The sequence below is a fragment of the Gadus macrocephalus genome, chromosome 12 (assembly GCF_031168955.1).
Source record: "Gadus macrocephalus chromosome 12, ASM3116895v1".
Classification (NCBI taxonomy): domain Eukaryota; kingdom Metazoa; phylum Chordata; class Actinopteri; order Gadiformes; family Gadidae; genus Gadus; species Gadus macrocephalus.
This window is the reverse complement of record NC_082393.1, coordinates 13,697,158-13,718,948: the sequence shown is the minus strand read 5'-3', so window position 1 is coordinate 13,718,948 and position 21,791 is coordinate 13,697,158. Positions and strand designations below refer to the sequence as shown.

The following is a 21,791-nucleotide window of genomic DNA, read 5'->3' as shown; positions in this document are numbered from 1 at the left end:
AACAGTGGGTTCACTGGCTCTTTAAATTTGGCGAGCTATAGTATAACACAATAACGTCACCAGTTGCTTTGAGTATCATCCTCTATAAGTTCATTCCATAGCAGTGTTCCATGTTTTTTCTGTAAAGCATGTCACCATTTCGTGGACTTTCTGCGGTTAGTTTCAGCACTGTATATATAACAGTTGCTACAATAAAAAATGTAGGCTTCTGTTTATCTGCTAAACTCCGTCCTTTGCTGTGACAATACACTGTAACCATGGATACAACACTATGGTGGTGGTGACCAGCACTGGTCAGGCAGTCGCCTGCATGCAAGGCCTGAGCCCCTCTAATTGTATTTGGCAGTAGTGTGTGCAACGATGTTGCCTCCACTGTAGACTGGATTTACAACTCTTTGCTTAAGTGAACCCTTAGTGACATGGAGTGGATTTAGACACATATTAATTCATCAAAAAGTTCAGAATCCGATTAACTACCAATGACCTCCATGGTCCTCTTCAATTCTTGGCTTGTTTTTCTAGCAACATGCATAAACAACCTGCACAACAAACATATCTTAATGGCATTAACATTTGAGACGCACACGAAAAATGAAAAGGAGTAATTTGCAGTTGCTACAACTTGGTTTTTGGAACATGTTTATCTTTTGGGTCAGAGGTGTGTTGGATCTGTGTTGTATTTTTGTTTCAGATTGAAGATGTATGCACAAACCACATTCGATGAAACAAAGGTCTTCATGAAGGTGGAGGGAGAACAAGCTAACTCTCTTAGGTACAGTATTTCAATTAATAGATTAGTGCTGCATGCAGCCCTCAACTATTCTTAAGTTTGATTCTTTCTTTCTTTCTCATTCTCTACAAACTTTGGGACCTATCTCCTTCCTAAATTTTTCACCTAGAGACTCCATTAAAAATGTTAAATATTCTGAATAGCTTGGAATCGTGCTGCTTTTCCGATTTTTTGGATATTTTATACTTTTTAAGATATTCTACTTTTATAATACTATCTTTTTTTAACATGGGAGTGAATGGGAGGACGGCGTCCTCTGACACTTCAACTCTTTAAGACATAACTAAATACATTTTCAACCGTTTATCTTTGTTCAAACCATTCAACAAATCGACACACTATACACACAATTTCGATATCATTTTAACTTTATTCAGAATCACAGTTTTAGTTTCATACCGGCTTCGTTTTCAGTTGGTTTGGTCATTGATTTACTTTGACGCTGGAGAGTGAGGTCGTTCAGCAGGTTTGCCAGATTGGGCATTTTTTCCCACCAGATTGGGCTACTTTTGGAGGACGTTCAGGCAGTGTTGCCAGATTGGGCTGTTTTTGCCGCTCTATTGGGCTACTTTTAATCATGCACTGGCTCGCTATTCTCTTAAAGACACACACTCACACGCACACACCCCCAGCAGTGCAGGGCAATACATTTGACCTTTCAGATTCTTCAGTTCAATTCATTTTACATTTCTGCATTTTTCACAATGCTTTGTGCTTTTCATTCAGCTGTCACTTTATTTGTTTACAACCATTTACATTTTCATAAATGCTGTGCATGTTTACATTGTTTACTCCATTTAGACCTTTGAACTTTTGTTCAAATCCCTTCACTTGATGTAACGTTTCTTTCTGCCTTAATTTATGTGGCTTTATTAAAAAATATTTTCATGTTTATACTTGACATGCCATTTGTACGGTGTAGGGATAGGCACGAGTAGTAAATTCCAAACTCGAGTGAACGACGGAATTCCTCGAGGATCAATCGAGTACTCGTTTAATCAAATCTATTTTTAGAATGCAACGCATCTGCAGCAGGAATAGGCCTAATGATGAACGGCAATATTACCAACCAAACATGTAATGCTTATTCTCCATCAAAACAGTCAGTTATCAGAGTAATCATTATTTATTTTTGCAAACTTTCAAAACACATTTTCCTTACAAAAATAAATATGCGTCTCACAATTTAAATCACGTCGAACCAAGTCCTGTAACGGTTTAAAAAAACAAAAAAAAAAAACAAGTAGCCTAACCATTGCAAATAATTTAAAGCTGCAAATAAAACTGCAGCAAATGGACTATGGAAATACAAATAGACCTTCTCTACACGGCCGGGATTACACACGCGTCTTGCGGCGGTGAAAATAGCCGACACACTTGGTTGCTGCGGGTCTGCTTTCCCGAACTCACCGTTGTGTTTCAGGAGCATATGTTGCCGCATAGTACTTGTAGTACTCTGGTAGCTCGATTTCGCTTGGCATATTTTACATTTCACCTTATGATCTCCTATTTCTTTAAAGCAGTGGTTTTCAAACTGTGGGGCGCGCCCCCCCTGGGGGGCGCCAGAGTTCTTCAGGGGGGGCGCGACGTGAGAAAAAAATAAACCCGAAAAACCCCTGAAAGCCGATGATTCAAATCATCAGTCGTACTTCAACTGTAGAAGTAACATAACTAAATCAATTTTCAACCGTTTATCTTCGTGCAAACCATTTAACAAATCTAAACACTTGTATCTTCAATAATATCTAAACAGAATTTCGATATCATTTAAAATGTCTTCAGAATCAGTTTTAGTTTCATGCCGCTTCGTTTTCAGCTGTTTTCATTGAAGACGTCAGCCCATTCTGATACACCTACTTCTAGACATCGTAACTCATTCCTTTTTCAACCGTTTACCTTCGTTCAAACCATTAAACAAATCTACACACTTGTATCTTCAATACTATCTAAACGGAATTTTGATAGCATTTATACTTTTTTCAGAATCACAGTTTTAGTTTCAAACCGGCGTCGTTTTCAGTTGCTTATAATAATTTAGGTCACCATAGCAACGCCGGTAAACAAACCCCGCCGAATAGTCGAATCTCTGGACTGAAAAGGCAGATCTGATTCGACTCAGAAAATTCAGAGTCGGGGACCCTGAATGAATCTGTAAACTGGCAGTTTACACAGATTAAGATGTTCATATGTATTTAAAAAAGGTTAAGCTAAAACATGCTTAGATAAAGTTGTTAAATTGTGTTGTTTAGAAACGCAAAAAGATGTTGTAATGTTTCAGAAATATGTTAAAAAAATATGTTAAAAAATTTGTTTCAAATGTTTCAAAAATATGTTCCAAATGTTTTAAAATTATGATCGGAGATGTTTGAAATGTGTAAAATAATTAAAATAGCTTTCAAAACACAGGTATTTCGAAAAAAAAATGGGGGGGGGGGGGGGGGCTCAGCTGAATTTTTTTCTTTGAGGGGGGGCTCACTCTCTCACACTTTGAAAACCCCTGCTTTAAAGTATTTCAATTCTTCGCTGCGCTTTGCTTTAACCGCCATCTCTTAAGTTTTTGAATTCTGGCGTGCCTGCACACGGCACGGCACGCGCCACACAGAAATTTGATACATTTCATTTGCTTTGTGCCCACGGCATGCGTTAGTGGCGCCGCACAGAAAATTGATACATTTGCTTCAGAAAACTTTGTTTGTGTGTGTATATGCAAACTCGAGTTTGCCTGTCCACCAACCGAGTTCATTTGTAACGAGGAGTACTCGAGTAATCGATTCCTCACCCCCATCCCTAGTACGGTGGCATATTGCATTCACATCACAAAAAAAAAACGGGTTATCTCGTAATTATGACAAAGATCTAAATTATGAGAAAATATATCATAATTACGAGATCTTTATCTTTCTCATAATTACGAGATCTTTATGTCATAATTACGAGATAATTATCTCATAATTACGATATGTATCTCGTAATTACAACATCAGAATCCCATAGCCTAGTCGTCCAACACATTTGGTTCAGATGATTGTTGGTTGGACTAGGTACTTCCGTAAAGATGGAAAGAATGGGCAGATTCGGAGTTTACGGTTTAATAGATCATCAGTGAAACATTGTTGCGACACAACTGACTCCTCTAGCTAAATGTAGTAACCTAGAGAACCAGCTACAACCTTGTTTTCATCCAAACAAGCCGTATTTAGCGAACAGTGAATTACATTGGCTTCTATGAGCTGTTGGCTTTCAGCCGCGAGTTTAGGGACCGTCTGCTCTACTAAAAAACAGTGCTTTTCTTATAGGGACATTTCAAGTGACCCCAAACTTTTGACCGGTAACACACACACACACACACCCACACAGAAGAATGATCATTGATATCGACTGATACTAGAAACAATTGGGGACGATCAGAGGGGGATGAGTCGCCTCAGGTATCTTACTCTGATTCCTTTGTCATGTAGGAATTTACTTAGTTACTTTTATTTTATTCAGTGATGTAATGTTCACAAACCAAAATTAATTGATTTCATACAAATTGAATGTGGCATAAAAAAAAACCCTGTGGAATGGCGGAACCGTAACTGACGGGATGCCTAAAGTATCTCTTACATCAGGGATGAGCAACTTTCATGATAAAGAGGGCCACATTTTTCATCATAACCATCGGAGGGCCACATGACTGCACACTTCAACTAAACGTGAGCTGAGAGAAGCTACACAATTTTGAATTTGGTAGATATGATTTCCTGTATTCTGGTGCATTTTGGGGATGGCCACTACCTAAAAAATCATCCAGAATCATAACCTATGTACGGTATGTTAATTGAATCAACATACATTCATTTCATGTTTTCCATGCTCAAACAGCCACATGAATGGTCAGTATTTTTATCAGTGCAAAGGGCTCACATACATCATCATTCAATGAAGTCAAAAAACTGAAAAACAGTGGCCCAACATTAAGTGCAACAACTCAATGAACTCAAACCCAACAAGCAGTTGTAGTAGTTGTAGTGGCGACTTAAGTGGATATCTTTAATGACTGATATCGCTTCTAAGCAAACTAGACGCATGGATTTGCCTTCGAATTCTATGAATTCTTCTCATCTTTCTTGACAGTTTTCTGTAACTCGATCAATTATTATTATTATTATTTTATTTATTTTTTTTATTTTTTTTATTATGTGCGGGCCTGACTGAGTGAGGATGCGGGCCGCCAGTTGCCCATCCCTGTCTTACATGTTTCCAGTTTACAAAAGTTGCCTTTACGTCAACCATTTACATAGCCAACTCTTCTGCGAAACCACATTTCTTGCACACTTCGACAAATCTGCCTTGATTACAGAAAATGGATGACACAAAAAAATCACTACCGAAACGGATTTGTGACGCAAACAAACTCGGGCGACAACGCAACCAAAATCTTGTTTGGTGTAAACAGAGTAAGGGTGTTCCCCATCTGTCACAGCTCAATAAACAGGGGTTGGCATGGGTTACCCAAGATGGACTTCAAATTGTCTCTCATCCTCCTCTCCAGCCCTACCTCCAGACTGTTCATTTCTAGTCCTACAACAGAGCTGGCCTTCCTAAATAGCTTGTTGAGTCTGTTGTACTCCCCAGCCTTGATGCCACCTCCCCAACACGCCCCATCAAAGGACAGTGTGGTGGCTACAACAGACTGATAAAACATCTTTAGTAGCCTGCCACAAACGTCAAAAGACCTGAGCGTCCTGAGGAAGAAGAGCTCTGTTTCTTCCGATAGAGGGCATCAGTGTTGTCTGTCCAGTCCAGTTTAATGTTTATGCGCACTCCGAGGAGCTCCGTCGGAAGTCCACCACCAGCTCCATGGTCTTGACGATGTTGAGCTGGAGGTGGTTCTCCTCGGACAATCAGAAGAAGCCCTCCACCCCACCTCTGTACTCGTCCTCACTAATGCAACCCATGAGGGAGCAGGCATCTGAGAACTGCTGTAGGTGGAACATTCCAGAGTTGATGGTGAAGTCAGAGGTGTAGATGTCGAAAAGAAAAGGTGAAAGTACTGTTTCTTGGGGTGCGCCAGTGTTGCTCATCACCACATGTGACACGTACGCACGTACTGTGGCCTGGTGGAGAGGTAGTCTCCAATTCAGGCCAACATATCTACCCGTATCGCTGAGTTTCTTCACAAGCAGGAGAGGCTGGATGGTATGGAACGCACTGGAGAAGTAAAATAACCTGACTCTCACTGTGTTCCCCGGCCTCTCCAGTCGTGAGTAAGCCCTGTGCAGCAGATAGATTATGGTGTCGTTCACGCTGAGTTGTGCCTGGTTACTGAAACTGCAGTAGGTCCATGGAGTCGAACACCAGGGGCCTAAGGTGCTTCCGAACCTGTCTTGAAAATCTTTACAATGTGTGAGATCAGTACCACTGGCCTGTAATCATTGAGAGAGCTGGGATGTGCCATCTTAAGGCTGCTACACACTGGCCCAACCGTTGGCCATCTGAAATGCTTGGGGAGACTCGGATGAGTTCGGGAACAAATCTGTTTGGTGTGTTCAGCTGTGCTGGAGGCTTTTGGAACCGTGCGGACGGTGTCTGGTCCGATTCAACATGCAAACTCTGAGAGAGTTGGTGACTCAGGATCGGAGCCTCTAAGTGTTTTTACACTGCCAAATATGCTTGTCTTGTCAATTATTTTCCAGTTGTAAATAATTATTAAAATAATAAATAGTAGTTAATCACGTTAGCAGACTACACTCAGATATGTAGTCTGCTCATTCAGGCATACGATTGACTTGTATAAAAAAGTAGAGTATGCAAATTATTCTAAAGAGGTCTCCGTGCCGAGTCCCGCCTGCTTCAATGAACCAAGAAAACCGGTTCATTGACGAAGGTTTTACACAGGCAAGACAGTGAAATTGTAACAGCCGCCAAGCAGCGACAGTACCTGCTTGGTAGTGTAAAATGGCCTCTGATTGATTGTGTGCTAGCAGCACTAGCGATTTGTGTGGGAGGGGGTGGACTAGCCCCATCCGATGTTAAGGAGACTAATTGCATCTCTTGCAAGCGCAGTACATACACGCTACTTTGTAGTTGGGCGTAGTCTTTGCGGTGTGTTTCAATGCAACTTTTCTGCCGAACGGGTCAGACGATAGGCAACTGAGTGGTCAGATAAAGGCAGTTGGTCATTGGTTTGAGACTGGGCGGTGTGTAGGCCCCTTTAGGCCCCGGAACAATGCAGGTCTTCCACATCTTCGGACTCAGATGTTGAAGAGGTGTTGGAACACTGCAAGCTGTCCGGCACACGCTTTAGGCACCCTGGGGTTGATGTTGTCTGGATCAATTGTCATCCGGGGCTTTGATAGCTCCCTTCTCACCTTGCTGGATGTGATGAATCGACTGGTTCCAGTGGGAGGGCAGTGGCCCCAGACTCACCGGCTGAACTCTCCGGGCGGGGTTGATTCAAACCTGTTGAAAAACAGGCTCAGCTCATTTATTGATCCAAGGTTGGATGTTTGGAAAACTGAAGATTGTCCACACCGAACCTTGTATAATCCGTAATGCAATGGGATAATCCCTCAAAGTCCTCTACATTGCCCTCCAGGAACAGATCTCAATCTGTTGTAAGCTAGAGTTATTGGGAGTAAATGGCTCCTAATTTGGACTTTCCTTCTCGTTAGATTAAAGATATAGGTCCATAGAGGGTATACGTCAAAGGATTTTTGTCCCAAATAAAATGAACTAGGATCCTTATGTTATTAAGTGTTTTTCACAAAATTTCCAAATGGTGGGAAATTTAAAGGTTCTTGAGGCAAAGTTGTTCACCATAAGCAGACACTTATGTATAAAGTCTCATGACTTGTTTTTCAAGATGGGCCTGTTTGCATTTTTTGACAATTGCTCCACGTTTTGCCCAATCAGTCATTGGGTTTACATGACACTCAAGAAAATTGAATTATTGGGTTAGTCAGACTATGACTGGATTATTAAAATGCATGTATACACCTTATTTGTATTAAAATCTAATCGGGTTTCTCATAGTAGGATTTAGACCCCTAGATTTTTCGATTGATAGTCGCATCAAGCGTGCATGTTTACGGTCAATCGATTTGGAATTGGATTTTGCGTTCTGCGCATGCTCGAGATATTTTTCTGGGGCCGTGAGCCAGAAGTAGAAGGTAGTAGTGTTGTCGCCAACGGAAAACGAGAAACTGCGATTTATTTAAAAAGGTGGCGCGGAAGATGGAGTAAGTCGATGTCGTGCCAATGTATTTACCCCCTATAAGAAGTGTATCATCAACATGCATTCAGTACACACTACGCTTAGATTTTTAAGGCTGAATTAAAAGTAAATGTTTTTTGTAAATGCTGGTCATCAACGAGGTTGTAAAGTAGTAACTTCAGGCACATCTGTCAAAATAAATGTTTTTTTCTTTTTTTCGTTTTAATCTTATGTATTATATTATGAATCTTAAAGACTGCGACGGCTTCTCAGACTCTCTGGTACTTCCACAACAATTAAAGTCTCCTGAGGGTTATCTCGGCCATGGTGGAGAAGGAATATGGGGAAAGGGATGTATTTGACTCTCTGAAGTCCAGATTGAACCACGACATGGAGGAGAAAGGGATTGTTTCCGTGTGCGGACTTCCGCCGGAGGAGCAGCTCTGGCGCCGGAGGAGGTGCTCGGCCGCCAGAGGAGTCTGCATACGACGGAGAGGTCGGAACAATAGAGCTTCTGAGGAATGACATGGACCCGAAGTGAACTGACAGCGGTCCACTGAAAACCTGAGTTTATTCTTGCTGCTGACGTAAAGAGGTCAGCTGGTGGCTCTATAACCACTAGTTGAAATGGGTAAAGCGCTAGCTTTCGTACCGGGGTATGACATGCTTCAGCCAATTAATCGACTTTCTCACCACCATGTATAATCAGACAATTGCAATTGTCCAGTTGACCTGTTGCTAAGCTCCACCCTTAGAACGCAGATGAGCCAATGACCTTCCAGCCTCAACTATACTCGGAAATCAGCTCGGACAACTCCATTGAAAACAACAGGGAGGAGGCATAATATAACAATTTAATGGTGGATTTATGTTTGTACCAAAAAATAAACAGTCGGTCTGCCGAGAGGCTGCATACTGTAGTATATTTCATCCCCATTCCAAGCCACAACTTGGCTTGGAAAGTAGTCCCTTTTTTTGCTTCTGGAAGAAATCTAATAATTTTTCCGCCCAAAACTTCTCCAGAACCTGCTTTGATATACTGTCAGCTGATATTTTTTCATATGTTTTTGTTATCTTGTCTGGTTTGTTTGTCCGAGTTCATCATGGTTATGACCAGGGACTTGACTTGGCGACAGGTGAATTGAGGAGGATAGTCAAATTATGGCTTCAATCATATTAAGCTGTGCATGTAAACGTACGGAGTGTAATTATTTTTGTGATTCGTTTGTAGGTGTGTCTGGCGGAATAATAATAGAAACACTAATGAATACAATAAGCTGTCTGCTTGGGTCAGCTCTACAGTGTACCAGGAGTCTTCATCTTTTGGAAGATGTACTGCACATGCAGACACACCATATGTGTGCCACGAAACCCCCTCATTGATTAGTGGCAGCCGTGCCAGAACAAAACAATGGGTATGCCGAGGGCAGAGTAATTCCTGCCCTTTGCTCATTCACTCTGAACACTTTGTAGAGAACAGAAGTGTGCGTGTTCTGCACCTAACCAGCCGATCATCAGGGACCAGGGCTCTTGAAGCAATACACTATCCACACAAAGATACTCTTGTTAATGTTGATAATGGTATCGGAGCTTGTACAGCCTAGATCCCATTGCAGAACTTGACTTTCCAGGAGCACGTTTATTATTAGGAGACAATGCCGAAGACAAACTGCCTTATTCATTATAGTTAGAACTAGAAAATGCATTTCCTGGTGAAAATGCGATGAGTGCTGTAGTACAAGGTGAGGTTGAAAATATTTCAACCTCTTAAATCAAGTGAAGGGATTTGAACAAAAGTTGAAGAGTCTCAAAGGACTAAACAATGTCAACATGCGCACCATTTAAGAAAATGTCAATGGTTGGAAACAATTAAAGTGACAGTTGATTGAAAAGCGCAAAGCATTGCTAAAAATGCAGAAATGTAAAATGAATTTTGTGTGCGTGTGTCTTTAAGAGAATAGCGAGCAGGTGCGTGATTAAAAGAGGCCCAATATAGCGGGAAAAACCGTCCAATCTGGCAACACTGCCTGAACGTCCTCCAAAAGCAGTCCATTCCAACAAGAAAAAACGCCCAATCTGGCAACGTCCTCACGTTCCAGCGTCAACGTAAATCAATGAGACCTACTGAAAACGAAGCCGGTATGAAACTAAACTGTGATTCTGAAGAAAGTATAAATGATCGAAATTCCGTTTGGATATTATTGAAGATACAAGTGTGTAGATTTGTTAAATGGTTTGAACGAAGGTAAACTGTTGAATAATGATTGAGTTACGATGTCTTAAGAAGTACAGCTGAAAACGAAGCCGGTATGAAACTAAAACTGATTCTGAAAAAAGTTTAAATGATGTCAAAATTCTGTTTCGATATTATTGAAGATACAAGTGTGTAGATTTGTTAAATGGTTTGAGCGATGCTAAACGGTCAAATTGATTTAGTTAGTTTGTAAAAAGTGGAAGTAATGGGAAGTCCTCCCATTGACTCCCATGTTAAAATAAAGATAGTATTTTAAAAGTACAATATCTTAAAAAGTATCAAATATTTAAAGAATCTGAAAAGCGCGCGATTCTGTAGTTGAAAATTGTAGGTAGCAGATAGGTCCCAAAGTATGTAGAATAATAAAAAAAGCTTAAGGATGAAACCCTAGAAGAACAATAGTTGAGCGCTGCATGCAGCACTCACCTAATAAGTACTTTTACTTAGAACACCCATCAGCGCCTTTCCACATAAAGGATAGCTACGTGGAAATGTGTCCACATTTTGCGCTGATCACATGTTTTGATGATCAGATGATCCTTTGCCCGCCCACATTCTTAATTTTCCTGACCTGTTAATGTCACGCAGCAGTTATTTTCTTGGATTGGCTAGTGCAGAAGGTCTGTGCTTGATTCTCAGACTGCCTGTCATTTCTTTAAAAAATGGTGCATCTCACAAGCAACCCTCGTCAACAACAGAAAACTTGTGTCGGGAGCGTGAGGTGGCTGTCAGCCATGTTCAAGAATTACTTTCATGTTCTTAGGGACAGCCTAAAGCAAGACGTGTTTGAATTGTATAAGCTTTTTAGTAAATCCGCGTTCCAACTAGCCACCAAAAAAATATTTAACTATTTAGCATCAAGATTTACGACCAACCCTCACTAAGGACATGGCTACTAAGAGACCAAAGCAGGCTTTTGTATCCCAGAAGATGAGTTGTGGGATCGCATAGCTGTTTTAAGGCTTGCAGGGTGCCTGGAAGGGGGGCGGATTCTGGCAAATTACGTATCCATTTCAAGGGGAGGGATCAGGCATGTATGGTATTGGCAGTGCCATGCCACTACCATCTATCCTGGAGTGAGTCTTCCCCATCGACATCCCGCAGGGTGGAAAGAAATTTACAGTAGTTGTAAAAAAAAAAAAAAGACTTACACCTTGGCATTTAGAAGTTCACTGTAGAAGAAAATGCTTAAAGTAATTAACTCGGTAACTAATCCAGTTATTTTCGTAGGATGTTGTCTAACGTACAGTATTTTAATTTCTTTTTCCGCTTTTTATCGTACAAGGTACCATGAGCTGGACCTGGGGAAAAGCCTTCGGGACAACTTGAGCTACAAAATGCTCATAGAATATCCAGTGCTTCACATAGTGCTCCGGAGTAATTTCCAGGACTACCCACGGAAAGGATCAGGTAAAAGAATACTTTTTATGCTTTGAATTAACATCTACTTTCAATTAAATTGTGTAACCCACCTATCGATACTTTCCCAAATGAATTCCTGCATTTCGCTTTGCCCTTCTTTATGCTTTGTTGAGTTTCAACGCACATCTTAAATTTGTTAAACCCAACTACACAAAAGGAATAAGCAATAGTCCGGTACCACATCTTCATCTCTTCGACAAACACTATTCATTAAGGATGTACACCCAACTATTCATTATGCTGTTGTTTTTTTCACAACATGCTACACTTACAGTAATGAGTGTCCTCTATTAAGCATCAGACATGCATAACATGTCAGATCTCAATAAAATCGGTCAAAATATTCCTATAGACGACATACAGCATTAACTATTATCTTTTCAAGGGCCTACCGATAATGTGGAATTGGGGTAATTACCACCTGCCCTTGTTTCACTGTCATAAATGTTGATCACAAGCCAATATAATAAAACACACAATTATGTTTATCTTTTGTTGGATTACTAAATTCAAAACTGACACTATTTTGGCTCTATGGGTAAATGTTTTAAAGCAATAGGCACGTTGAAAAATTTATCTAATTGCACTTTCGGAGTTCAATTGGATTGGGACATATAAACTACAGAATTAAACCCAAATCAAACACGAATCAAACAGAGCATGGAATTGATTTCTTGAAAGCAAAGTGGATTGTAATCACATTTCTCTACACCAAAATGTGGGTACATGTTCTGTTTGCTTAAATCGCAATATAACAAGGTTGGACATGCCACGAATTTGGATATATGCCTTTGGACCCCAATTTTCCGGTACACCAATATTCTAGCGGTGATTTCTCCATATAATTGCCTATAAAATGTGCAAGGGAGGATCGAACGATCACGGCAAAGCATAAACCCTAACCCTAACTGGAGGAATAGACTCAAGCCGACCCAATGCAGTGTATCGTTACAATCGATGGATTTCCGTCAGATGAGGCAATCATTGCAACTCTGCTTGGCGAACCATCTGCGACGGTGAAAAAAAACGTTTTAACGTGCTCCCGGGAATAACTAGGGCTAGGCCATCGTTTCCTGGTCCCAAAAGACTGCATTTTATCGTGCGTAATAAACATGAGTGGTTTTATATGCCATGGAATCATGTTATTTTTTATATCGCATTCATTGTCTTTATTGCCCCCCTTTTTAAAAGTGATTAATAGAAAAATCTGTTCCTTAATGGCCTAACTTTTATTTATTTTTCGAACTGCTAAGGAGCGTTATGTGGGGGTAGAACACGGGAACATAACCATTACACCTACCTTGATGTATTGGATCTTTACGGTTTCTCCCACATTTTAAAATAATTTTACAGAATGCATTTATACATTTAGCCAGCTCGAAGGAATCATTTCAATAATGTGTTTCATTTTATTCCAAGACTTAAAGGTGCCTTTATCTTATATCGGGAACATTTTAGAGCTGTGATTGTTACATGCATGCATTCCCCTAGAAGCATAGCTATTCCATGTGAAATGTGCCAAACATTTTTGGTAAATCATAGATCACCAAAAAAATAGAGGGAAATGCTTGTTATTCGAGTGAACACACAATTTTGAAGCCTCAAGGTCAGCCAGAACACATGTATATGCATGTCACATGTTATCACATGCTTGAAAATATTCTGGTATTCTTGTATGTGCCACACTAAAATATATGAGAAAACGCAATAGTGGAAACCTTTCCAACATCACCGCTGTCAAACCCAGACAGGTAGACTGACTGAAGCTATATTTGTCAGTTTTTGTGCTTTCACTGATAGGGTGCTAAGCTGGTTGTACTACTAGATATAGAAACTAGGGATATCCCGTTACCACTTTTTCACTTCTTATACCGTAGCCATGGCAAACTGCCGAAACCGATATCGGTCAGATAGTTTGTTTTACTCTTGAACAAATAATAATATAATAATAACGCAATAATAAGATTCTGACAGACAAGTAAGATACCGGCAGACCATTAAGACCCTGACGAAGACCATTTAGACCTTTTTTGTTTGCGTACCAGGGATTAAAGAAAGAAAGAGTGAAGAAAGAAGAGTGAAGAATTGAAGAAAGAGTGCTACGTGAAGAGGAATGAACGGAACGATATTTATAATTTCAAAATCGCTTAAAGAAAAATAAAAAAGCAGAATCAATTTGTGGCGCTCTGTGTTGATTCTGGTTCTACGTATGGGAAACGCTACTCCCGAATGTTTTTTATGAATGAAGACACCCGCATGCAAGTATGAGTTCCCGTCTGTCTGTAGGCTACAAGATTAAGTATTTACAAGTGCAAAAACGCAACATATGATTTATTTTGCTGACCTGTGTTTTTTTTATCCCGGCAAAAGCCTCATAAGGACAGTTCCTCTGGTCTATCTCGTAGATCTCACCATCTTTCAACGCCTTTACATCTCCTAATTGGCCAATGGAATGTTCTGAAAACGCGTTTTGGGCTATAACTCCCACACCGAACCTCCCACAGTCAAAACCTTCATATCCACAGATTCACTGGAGTCAGCTGCATCTTTTGGCACACGCCGTGCCCATTTGTTTTGAACACATGCTTCGCGTTGTGCCGGCGAAATGCACATTTCTTGTCGCGTTGTGCCGGCGAAATGCACACTTCTTGTTATACTAACCCCCCTGAAAGTGCGACCACAGCCCAAACCGTAAATGGTGCCGACACGCGAATTGCATGACTAGATCCAGATCTGTTCGGACTCAGCAGACGACAAAATCCAGACCTGCCGGTCACTAGGTGGCGCTATACCAAGGAATACGCGTTTGGGGCTATAACTCCAACACCGAACCTCCCACAGTCAAAAACTTGTACACACAGATGCACTGGAGTCTGCTGCATCTTTTGGCCTAGGCCACGCCCATTTGCGTCTATGAATATTTTTCGCTAAATCGCGAAAACCGCAAAACTGTTTTTTCCCTACTCCTCCCACATTTCTTGACCAATCAACACCAAACTTTGCACACAACATCGTCAGACGCACACGCAAAGAAATCTTAGACACTTTTTTGATCCGACCTTCGACGACAAAACGGTAGCGTTTTGAATATTGGTTTATTAGCTAAATTAGACGTGAAAAATAATAATAATAAAAAAAAAGAAATTAGACATCGGATCGAGTCCAAATTTTACACACATGTCGGTGCTAACCTTACCAGCGTTTGCTAAAGAAATCGGAAAATTACGCCCTAAGGGGGCGCAATAAACGAGGAAATTGTATATCTTCTAATTTGCCAGAGGAATGTTCTTCAAACTCAAGGGAATCCATCAAGGGGCAATCCCGAGTCTATATAGAAAATATGGCCAAGAATTATTAATGTGGGCGGGAGTTATTTGGAAAAGGAAAAATGTCTTTGGAAAAATTCGCCACAAGGGGGTGCAAAAAAACGACGAAATAATATATCTCCTAATTGGCCAATGGAATGTTCTGAAAACGCGTTTTGGGCTATAACTCCCACACCGAACCTCCCACAGTCAAAACCTTTATATCCACAGATTCACTGGAGTCAGCTGCAACTTTTGGCACACGTCGTGCCCATTTGTTTTGAACACATGCTTCGCGTTGTGCCGGCGAAATGCACATTTCTTGTTATACTTCCTACCAAGAAAGTGGTACCACAGCCCAGACCGTAAATGGTGCCGACATGCCAATTGCATGACTAGATCCAGGTCCGTGAAGACTATTCAGACGACAAAATCCAGACACGCCGGCCACTAGGTGGCGCTATACCAAGGAATACGCGTTTGGGGCTATGACTCCCACATCGAACCTCCCAGAGTCCAAAAACTTGTACACACAGATGCACTGGAGTCTGCTGCATCTTTTGGCCTAGGGCACGCCCATTTGCGTCTATGAATATTTTTCGCTAAATCGCGAAAACCGCAAAACTGTATTTTCGCTACTCCTCCCACATTTCTTGACCAATCAACACCAAACTTTGCCCACGGCATCGTCAGACGCACACAAAAAATAAAATTCGAACACTTTTTTGATCCGACCTTCGACGACGAAACGGTAGCGTTTGGAATATTGGTATATTAGCTAAATTAGACGTGGAAAATTAAAAATTAAAAAAAATCAAAAATTAGACATCGGATCGAGTCCAAATTCTACACACATGTCGGTGCTAACCTTAATGACGTTCGATAATTATTAATGTGGGCGGGAGTTATTTGGCAAAGGAAAATTGTCTTTGGAAAATTTCGCCACAAGGGGGCGCAAATAAACGACGAAATAATACATCTCCTAACTGGCCAATGGAATGTTCTGAAAACGCATTTCGGGCTATAACTCCCACACCGAAGCTCCCACAGTCAAAACCTTTATATCCACAGATTAACTGGAGTCAGCTGCATCTTTTGGCATACGCTGTTTCTCAATTTTTGAACACATGCTTCGCGTTGTGCCGGCGAAATGCACACTTCTTGGACCCCTGCATAACTGCTTGCAGTTCTAGTTATTATATTATCAGTAAGTAACAACTCAAAATATAAAAAACGAATTGTGGGAAAAAATCGGTACGGTTCAAAATGTTTTTCGGGACGGTGGTGTAAAAAAGTTAATTTTAACCCATGCGTACGGTTGACAACGTACGGTTGACAACGCTGGAACAGACTGGTTTTGAGGAGTTATGAGTCTTTAAAATGTTCAATTGATCGCTGAAGCGCCCACTATGGTCCTATTTGGATGAGGTCCTTTTTGAAATAAGCATTTAAGTTTTTACGCGTTTTAAACCACACCCTTTTTTAAAGTTTACTGCTCCTGGGTGCTTTAATCTTTATTGTACATACTTCCCTTTAAGTCAGATTGAAGACAGTGGTCCATAAATATGTTCAAAAGGATTTTTGTCTTGATTAAATAAAACCTTGGATCATTAAGGGATTTTAGTGTTTTTGACAGAATACAAGATGGCCGTAAATCTTTTCAAAGGAAGTCGTAGGTTCTTGAGGCAGATTAGTCCATCATCTGTTAGTCAAATAGGTTATGAGAAGTGCTTGTTCAAAGTTTGCATTTTTGAACAAGCGTATCTCGGACTATGTTACAGGGCCATCTTTAGGCCAATCAGTGTAATATTTATTCTGTTAATCTTGAGTCAGCATCTCCAGCTGGCAACGTGGAGGAATAATAATAAAGACACCAACAATAACATAAGATTGCCTCTCACCATGTGCTTGGCCCCCTAATTACAATAGGTTGACTCACACTTTGTGCTTGGCCGCCTAATAAAATATATGGATCACTTGGCTCATGTTTGCCAATAAGCCACCTCAAAACATCTCACTAAAGAAAAATTGGCTCAAATCAAGTGAAAAGAGGATTTTAAATGGAGTAAACATGTTAAACACCATTTTAAACATGTCAAATGGTTGGAAACATATAAAGTGAAGAAGATTTAAACAAATAGCTAATGTGATAAAGTTTGAATAATTTGAGATAAAATATTGAATAGCTGATAGTTTGAAATGGTTGAATCAAATGCTTGTGTGTGTGTTATCACTTGTAGTAACCAGAAGAACTGGTTAAGGAGTTGGACCCGTAACCGGAGGCTGGCCGGTTGAATCCCGACCGGTACACAAAAAATTAGGACGGGGGGGGGGGGGGAGGAGTTGTGCAGCACCCTCCTACGGCACCTCATCCACCAACACATCCTCACTCCGAGCGCGTCGATTTCTGACGAACGGTCAGTGACTTTGGCTTCAGTTTCTGACGCAAAAGGGTACCCTTGCGCTTCTTTTTTCGACGCATGGGGTTTTCAACTCCTTACAATGTAACAACTTCACGGGGGAGCCGATGGCTGCACATAGAGACGCTATGAGCATTCATCCCATTGGCTAACGGAGGACCTTGCGCTTCTTTTTTCGACGCAGGGGGTTTTCCACTCATTACAATGTAATCCCTCCACGGCAATATATGAAGCTATGAGCATTCATCCCATTGGCTAACGGAAGAGCCGATGGCTGCACATAGAGACGCTATGAGCATTCATCCCATTGGCTAACGCAGGACCATGTGCTTCTTTTTTCGACGCAGGGGGTTTTCCACTCATTGCAATGTAATCACTCCACGGCAATGTATGAAGCTATGAGCATTCATTCATCCCATTGGCTAACGGAAGACCCGATGTCTGCACATTAACGGCGATTTTACAGTGAAATCTGTGACATTCCTCAACACAACTACACCAACGTGTCCTTGTTAATTACAAAACATGTATGGGTTAAGTTTATGGGCATCAGTTGTCCTGTTTTGTGTTTTGATTGAGAGAAACAATCGCTTTTTTGATCAGTGTTGGGTAGCTGAGGTCGTTGCTATAGAGGCCACGTCCGTGCGCTTTTTTTGACAACTGACAGAGCAACCCTTTCTCATCAAAATTACGTTCCCAGAGAACTATTCGGCATTCTCAATTACGTTCAAAATGTCTAAAAAACGTATTTTGTCCGTGATTACGTTTTATTGAACATATTGTAATGACCTCGCCGGTGACATAACGATGTCGAGTCATTAGTAATTGAAGGAACTTTTAATGAACCAAAACCAGGTCACTGAAACCCGTAACCAACGGCAGAAATCCCACCCAAAACAAACCCCGGTTACCCCGGCAACCCCCAACACGGTCTCACTCACGTGCAGGCCCCCACCCTCGTGTTCTTCCAAGGCCCTCCCCCAGCTGACCTAATGATTCGCCCCCACACTGATTGACAAGAAGAACATTACAATACATGCACACAGAACAACTGGCATAACGGACAACGAAATACAATGCAACACATAACACACAAACTATTTAACTGTCCCAGGGTCGCTACAATATCGTAAATACGAATTCGTTCTCAGCCTATTTTTGCCATTTGTTACTATGGCAGAATAAAGAATAAATTCATGCATTATCATTCAACTTGAACATGTGTTTTTACAGTGGTGGAGAGGGATGACGTATGTTGGCAAACCCGGAAGTGAGCGGAAGTAAACCCATGCAAATAAAGACTTCATGGTCATAATAATTTAAATATCATTAAGCTACTACTGAGTGTGTAGGGAGGTATTCTATTTTTTTCAACGGGGCTGAATCCAGTCACTTGACCGTCATGGTTGCTATGGTGGTTGCTATCGACCGCCCCCTCTAATACTCGTGGCTCTAAAAACCACGCGGCAAAGGAGCTGCCGTCAATTGGGTTGTTTTTGTCGTAAACTAGGGTCCGATGGTTGAAAAATAGACAGATATTCCAAGGTATCCTTAAAATGCATCTTGGATGTGTTTATTTTCTGCAGTTTAGACTTCTTCTATAACTAATTTTTGAAAGCAAAACACCAAGCTCATTGATTTAACGAGGGAGGGTTATTTGAAACAATTTATTAAATAAATATTTGTGAGAGGTCATTCCTTCTCCTGATTTTACTTCCTATTTATGTCTAGGGTAAACCCCTACTGTCCACAAGCATCCCCCCCCTCCCCATATGGATTTGGAGAATTGTTGCCACGTCCCAGTGGTGGAGGTATCATATATATATATGAAAGAGGGCATTCAATTATAGCCTACTACAATGATCAATTAGGAGGCCGAAGCCCTAAAGGAAGTGATGCAATAGGTGACTGAGTCGACAACATTTAAGTAAGCTGTATAGGGTCTCTTATATATCAAAGGGGGTCTCAAAGGACGCATACGCTTCAACCTGTGGCTCCAGAACTACAGGAAATGAATCAGCAAGTGCTCCATCTCGTTGCAACTCACCCAGCGGCTCGCTTGAAAGATTTTGGCCTGAAGTTCTTCCCAGACCTACACCCTAGCCATCCAACATGCATATATGAGAATCAGGCCTCTCTTTAATAATGACAAAAAGTTATGAGAGAAACACACATTCACTTTTTGTTATCTCATAAGCGGCGTGGTGCCGGCTCCTTTTGACCCCCGACTTCAAAAATGTGGCCACAGGCCAGCTGTGTCTACACACCTTTAGCCACAAATGTACACCTCCATCCCACAAAAAATGGGGACTAGAAACTAACCTCTGTCTTATGTACATTTACTGTACTGTTGGAGGTCACGCCCCTTTGCCGACCTTTTCGAGATAGCTAGGGATGCTAAAATGTTTACACACATTTCCCGGGGCCCCGTGAACGACATATCCGAGATTTGGAGTTCTAGCCCTTAGAGAAAAAAAGTTTTCCCAAATGGAGTGTCATTTGGACAAAGCCCCTCAGAAGTGTAGCCTGCAAGACCTAATGGTTCAGAATGTGGTGGAAAAACAGTTTTTGAGATAGGAAGGTCCTGCCGCCCTGAAATTGTAATACCTTATTCTAGGGCCTAACTGGGACCTCCGCACCGAAACTTGGCCCGGTCGGACCCCGAGGGCAGGAAGGGGGGGCCTGCCCTCGGGGTCTGACCGGGCCAAGTTTCGGGCAGGAAGGGCCCCCCCATTTGAACTATGCAGCAGCCGAAGTACGGGTGTTTCCAAAAAATCTCCAGCTAACATAGCAATATGTAGCTGATCTCTTCGTTGATTAGCTGTATGTGTATTAGCTATCAGCTAATACATAGTGTTTACATACAACAGATGTTTTCTGAAGGCAGAGTTCGGAGTTCCTCTGAGGCATTCAATCATTCACAGGTGGAAGCCTCATAAACTTTGATATTTAGACTGCATGCTGGTTAATATTCGCCAACCTGATTTTGTAAAGCCTACCTATGTAACGACATTAGAAACAATTTCGGAAATAATTGTTTGTTTTGGAAAAAAAGTCGCAGAAATTTTTAATGACACTGGTGAATTCATCAGCAAAGGCACTATCTATGTTATTCAATATATAGTTGCTGCAAACGGTTGATACCATGGTTCCCGCGGGTCCTTAAAAAGTCTTAAAAAGTCTTAATTTTTTTTGTGTAAAATTAAGGCCATAAATTGTCTTAAATTTACTGTAAATTTGCTCTAGGTATTAAATTTTGCAGAGGGTTTTTTAAGACTGGGAAATTGTCGCGCACAACAAATCACCTAGTGCGTCTTTTAATTACGGCATTTTCAGGAGTTTTACGTTACGTTAACGTTGACATCAGTCATCGGGGGGCCGGTTGCATCTGCAGCCTGCAGCTGCGTCTGTAGGCTAACTTGCTGGCGCTACTTTTAGCTAGTGACGGTTGACATCATTAGGCCAACTTGCGCTACTTTCAGGATGGGACAGTGCAAATTCAATGAGAAATGGTTTGAGGAAGATACGTTTCGGGGGTGGTTGGAGAAGGCAGGTGACTACGAGGCAAGGTGTTGTTTATCCCGAAAGGCATTCATACTAGGGACCATGGGAGCAAAAGCTCTTGAGTCCCACATGAGGTCGCAGAAATATGACATTAGTAACGTCTTGGCTGCTATGTTCCCAGATTCTGAGTTTGCGAAGTCGTTCACCTGCGGTGAAAACAAAACGGCCTATCTAGCCAAATACGGGATCGCATCTTTCATAAAAAGAGAGCTGTCACGCAGCGTAAACGATAAACAGTACGTCCTCATGTTCGATGAGTGAACAAAACCACTAAAAGCAAACAGATGGATATCCATGTGAGGTACTGGCCCACGGACGACACCGACAGCCATGTCTTATCGCGGTACTATGGATCACAGTTCATGCTGGATCATTTTAATGTAAGTATTCCAAACAGTAAATTAATTGAATTGTGTGACGGACTTTTTCCCAAAAATCATATTCGAAGTTTGTTTGTTTATTAATATTAATATTCGAATATTTATTAATAATATTATGAGCATTAAATTCCTTCAGTAAGACCTGGATTGGGCTTCGCGGGGTTTGTTTACCGGCGTTGCTATGGTTACCGGTCCTGCGTGTTCCGACGGTTTATTAGGTATCTAATAAATCGCTGTCTAATCAATACTTCATTCAATGCCTCTTCCGTGGTCATTGCAATATTATGAGTAGACTGCGTCGGGTTCTCGCTCTCCCTCTTGGCCTGCCATAACAGGTTCGAATATTAAGGGCTGCCTAATATTTGTTTGAATTTTGATTTATTTTTTGATGTGTGTGTGTGTGTGTGTGTGTGTGTGTGTGTGTGTGTGTGTGTGTGTGTGTGTGTGTGTGTGTGTGT

At 41.2% G+C, this 21,791-nt stretch overlaps 1 protein-coding gene across 1 annotated transcript in view; it reads left to right on the top strand.

Moving 5' to 3' along the window:
• Positions 1–21,791, top strand: part of znhit6 (zinc finger HIT-type containing 6) — a 139,647-nt gene that overhangs the window by 105,064 nt on the left and 12,792 nt on the right. Inside the window, exons 8-9 of the mRNA XM_060066919.1 lie at positions 692–772; positions 11,528–11,652. Coding sequence (XP_059922902.1) covers positions 692–772; positions 11,528–11,652 — 206 coding nt within the window. The remainder of the gene's footprint in view (positions 1–691; positions 773–11,527; positions 11,653–21,791) is intronic.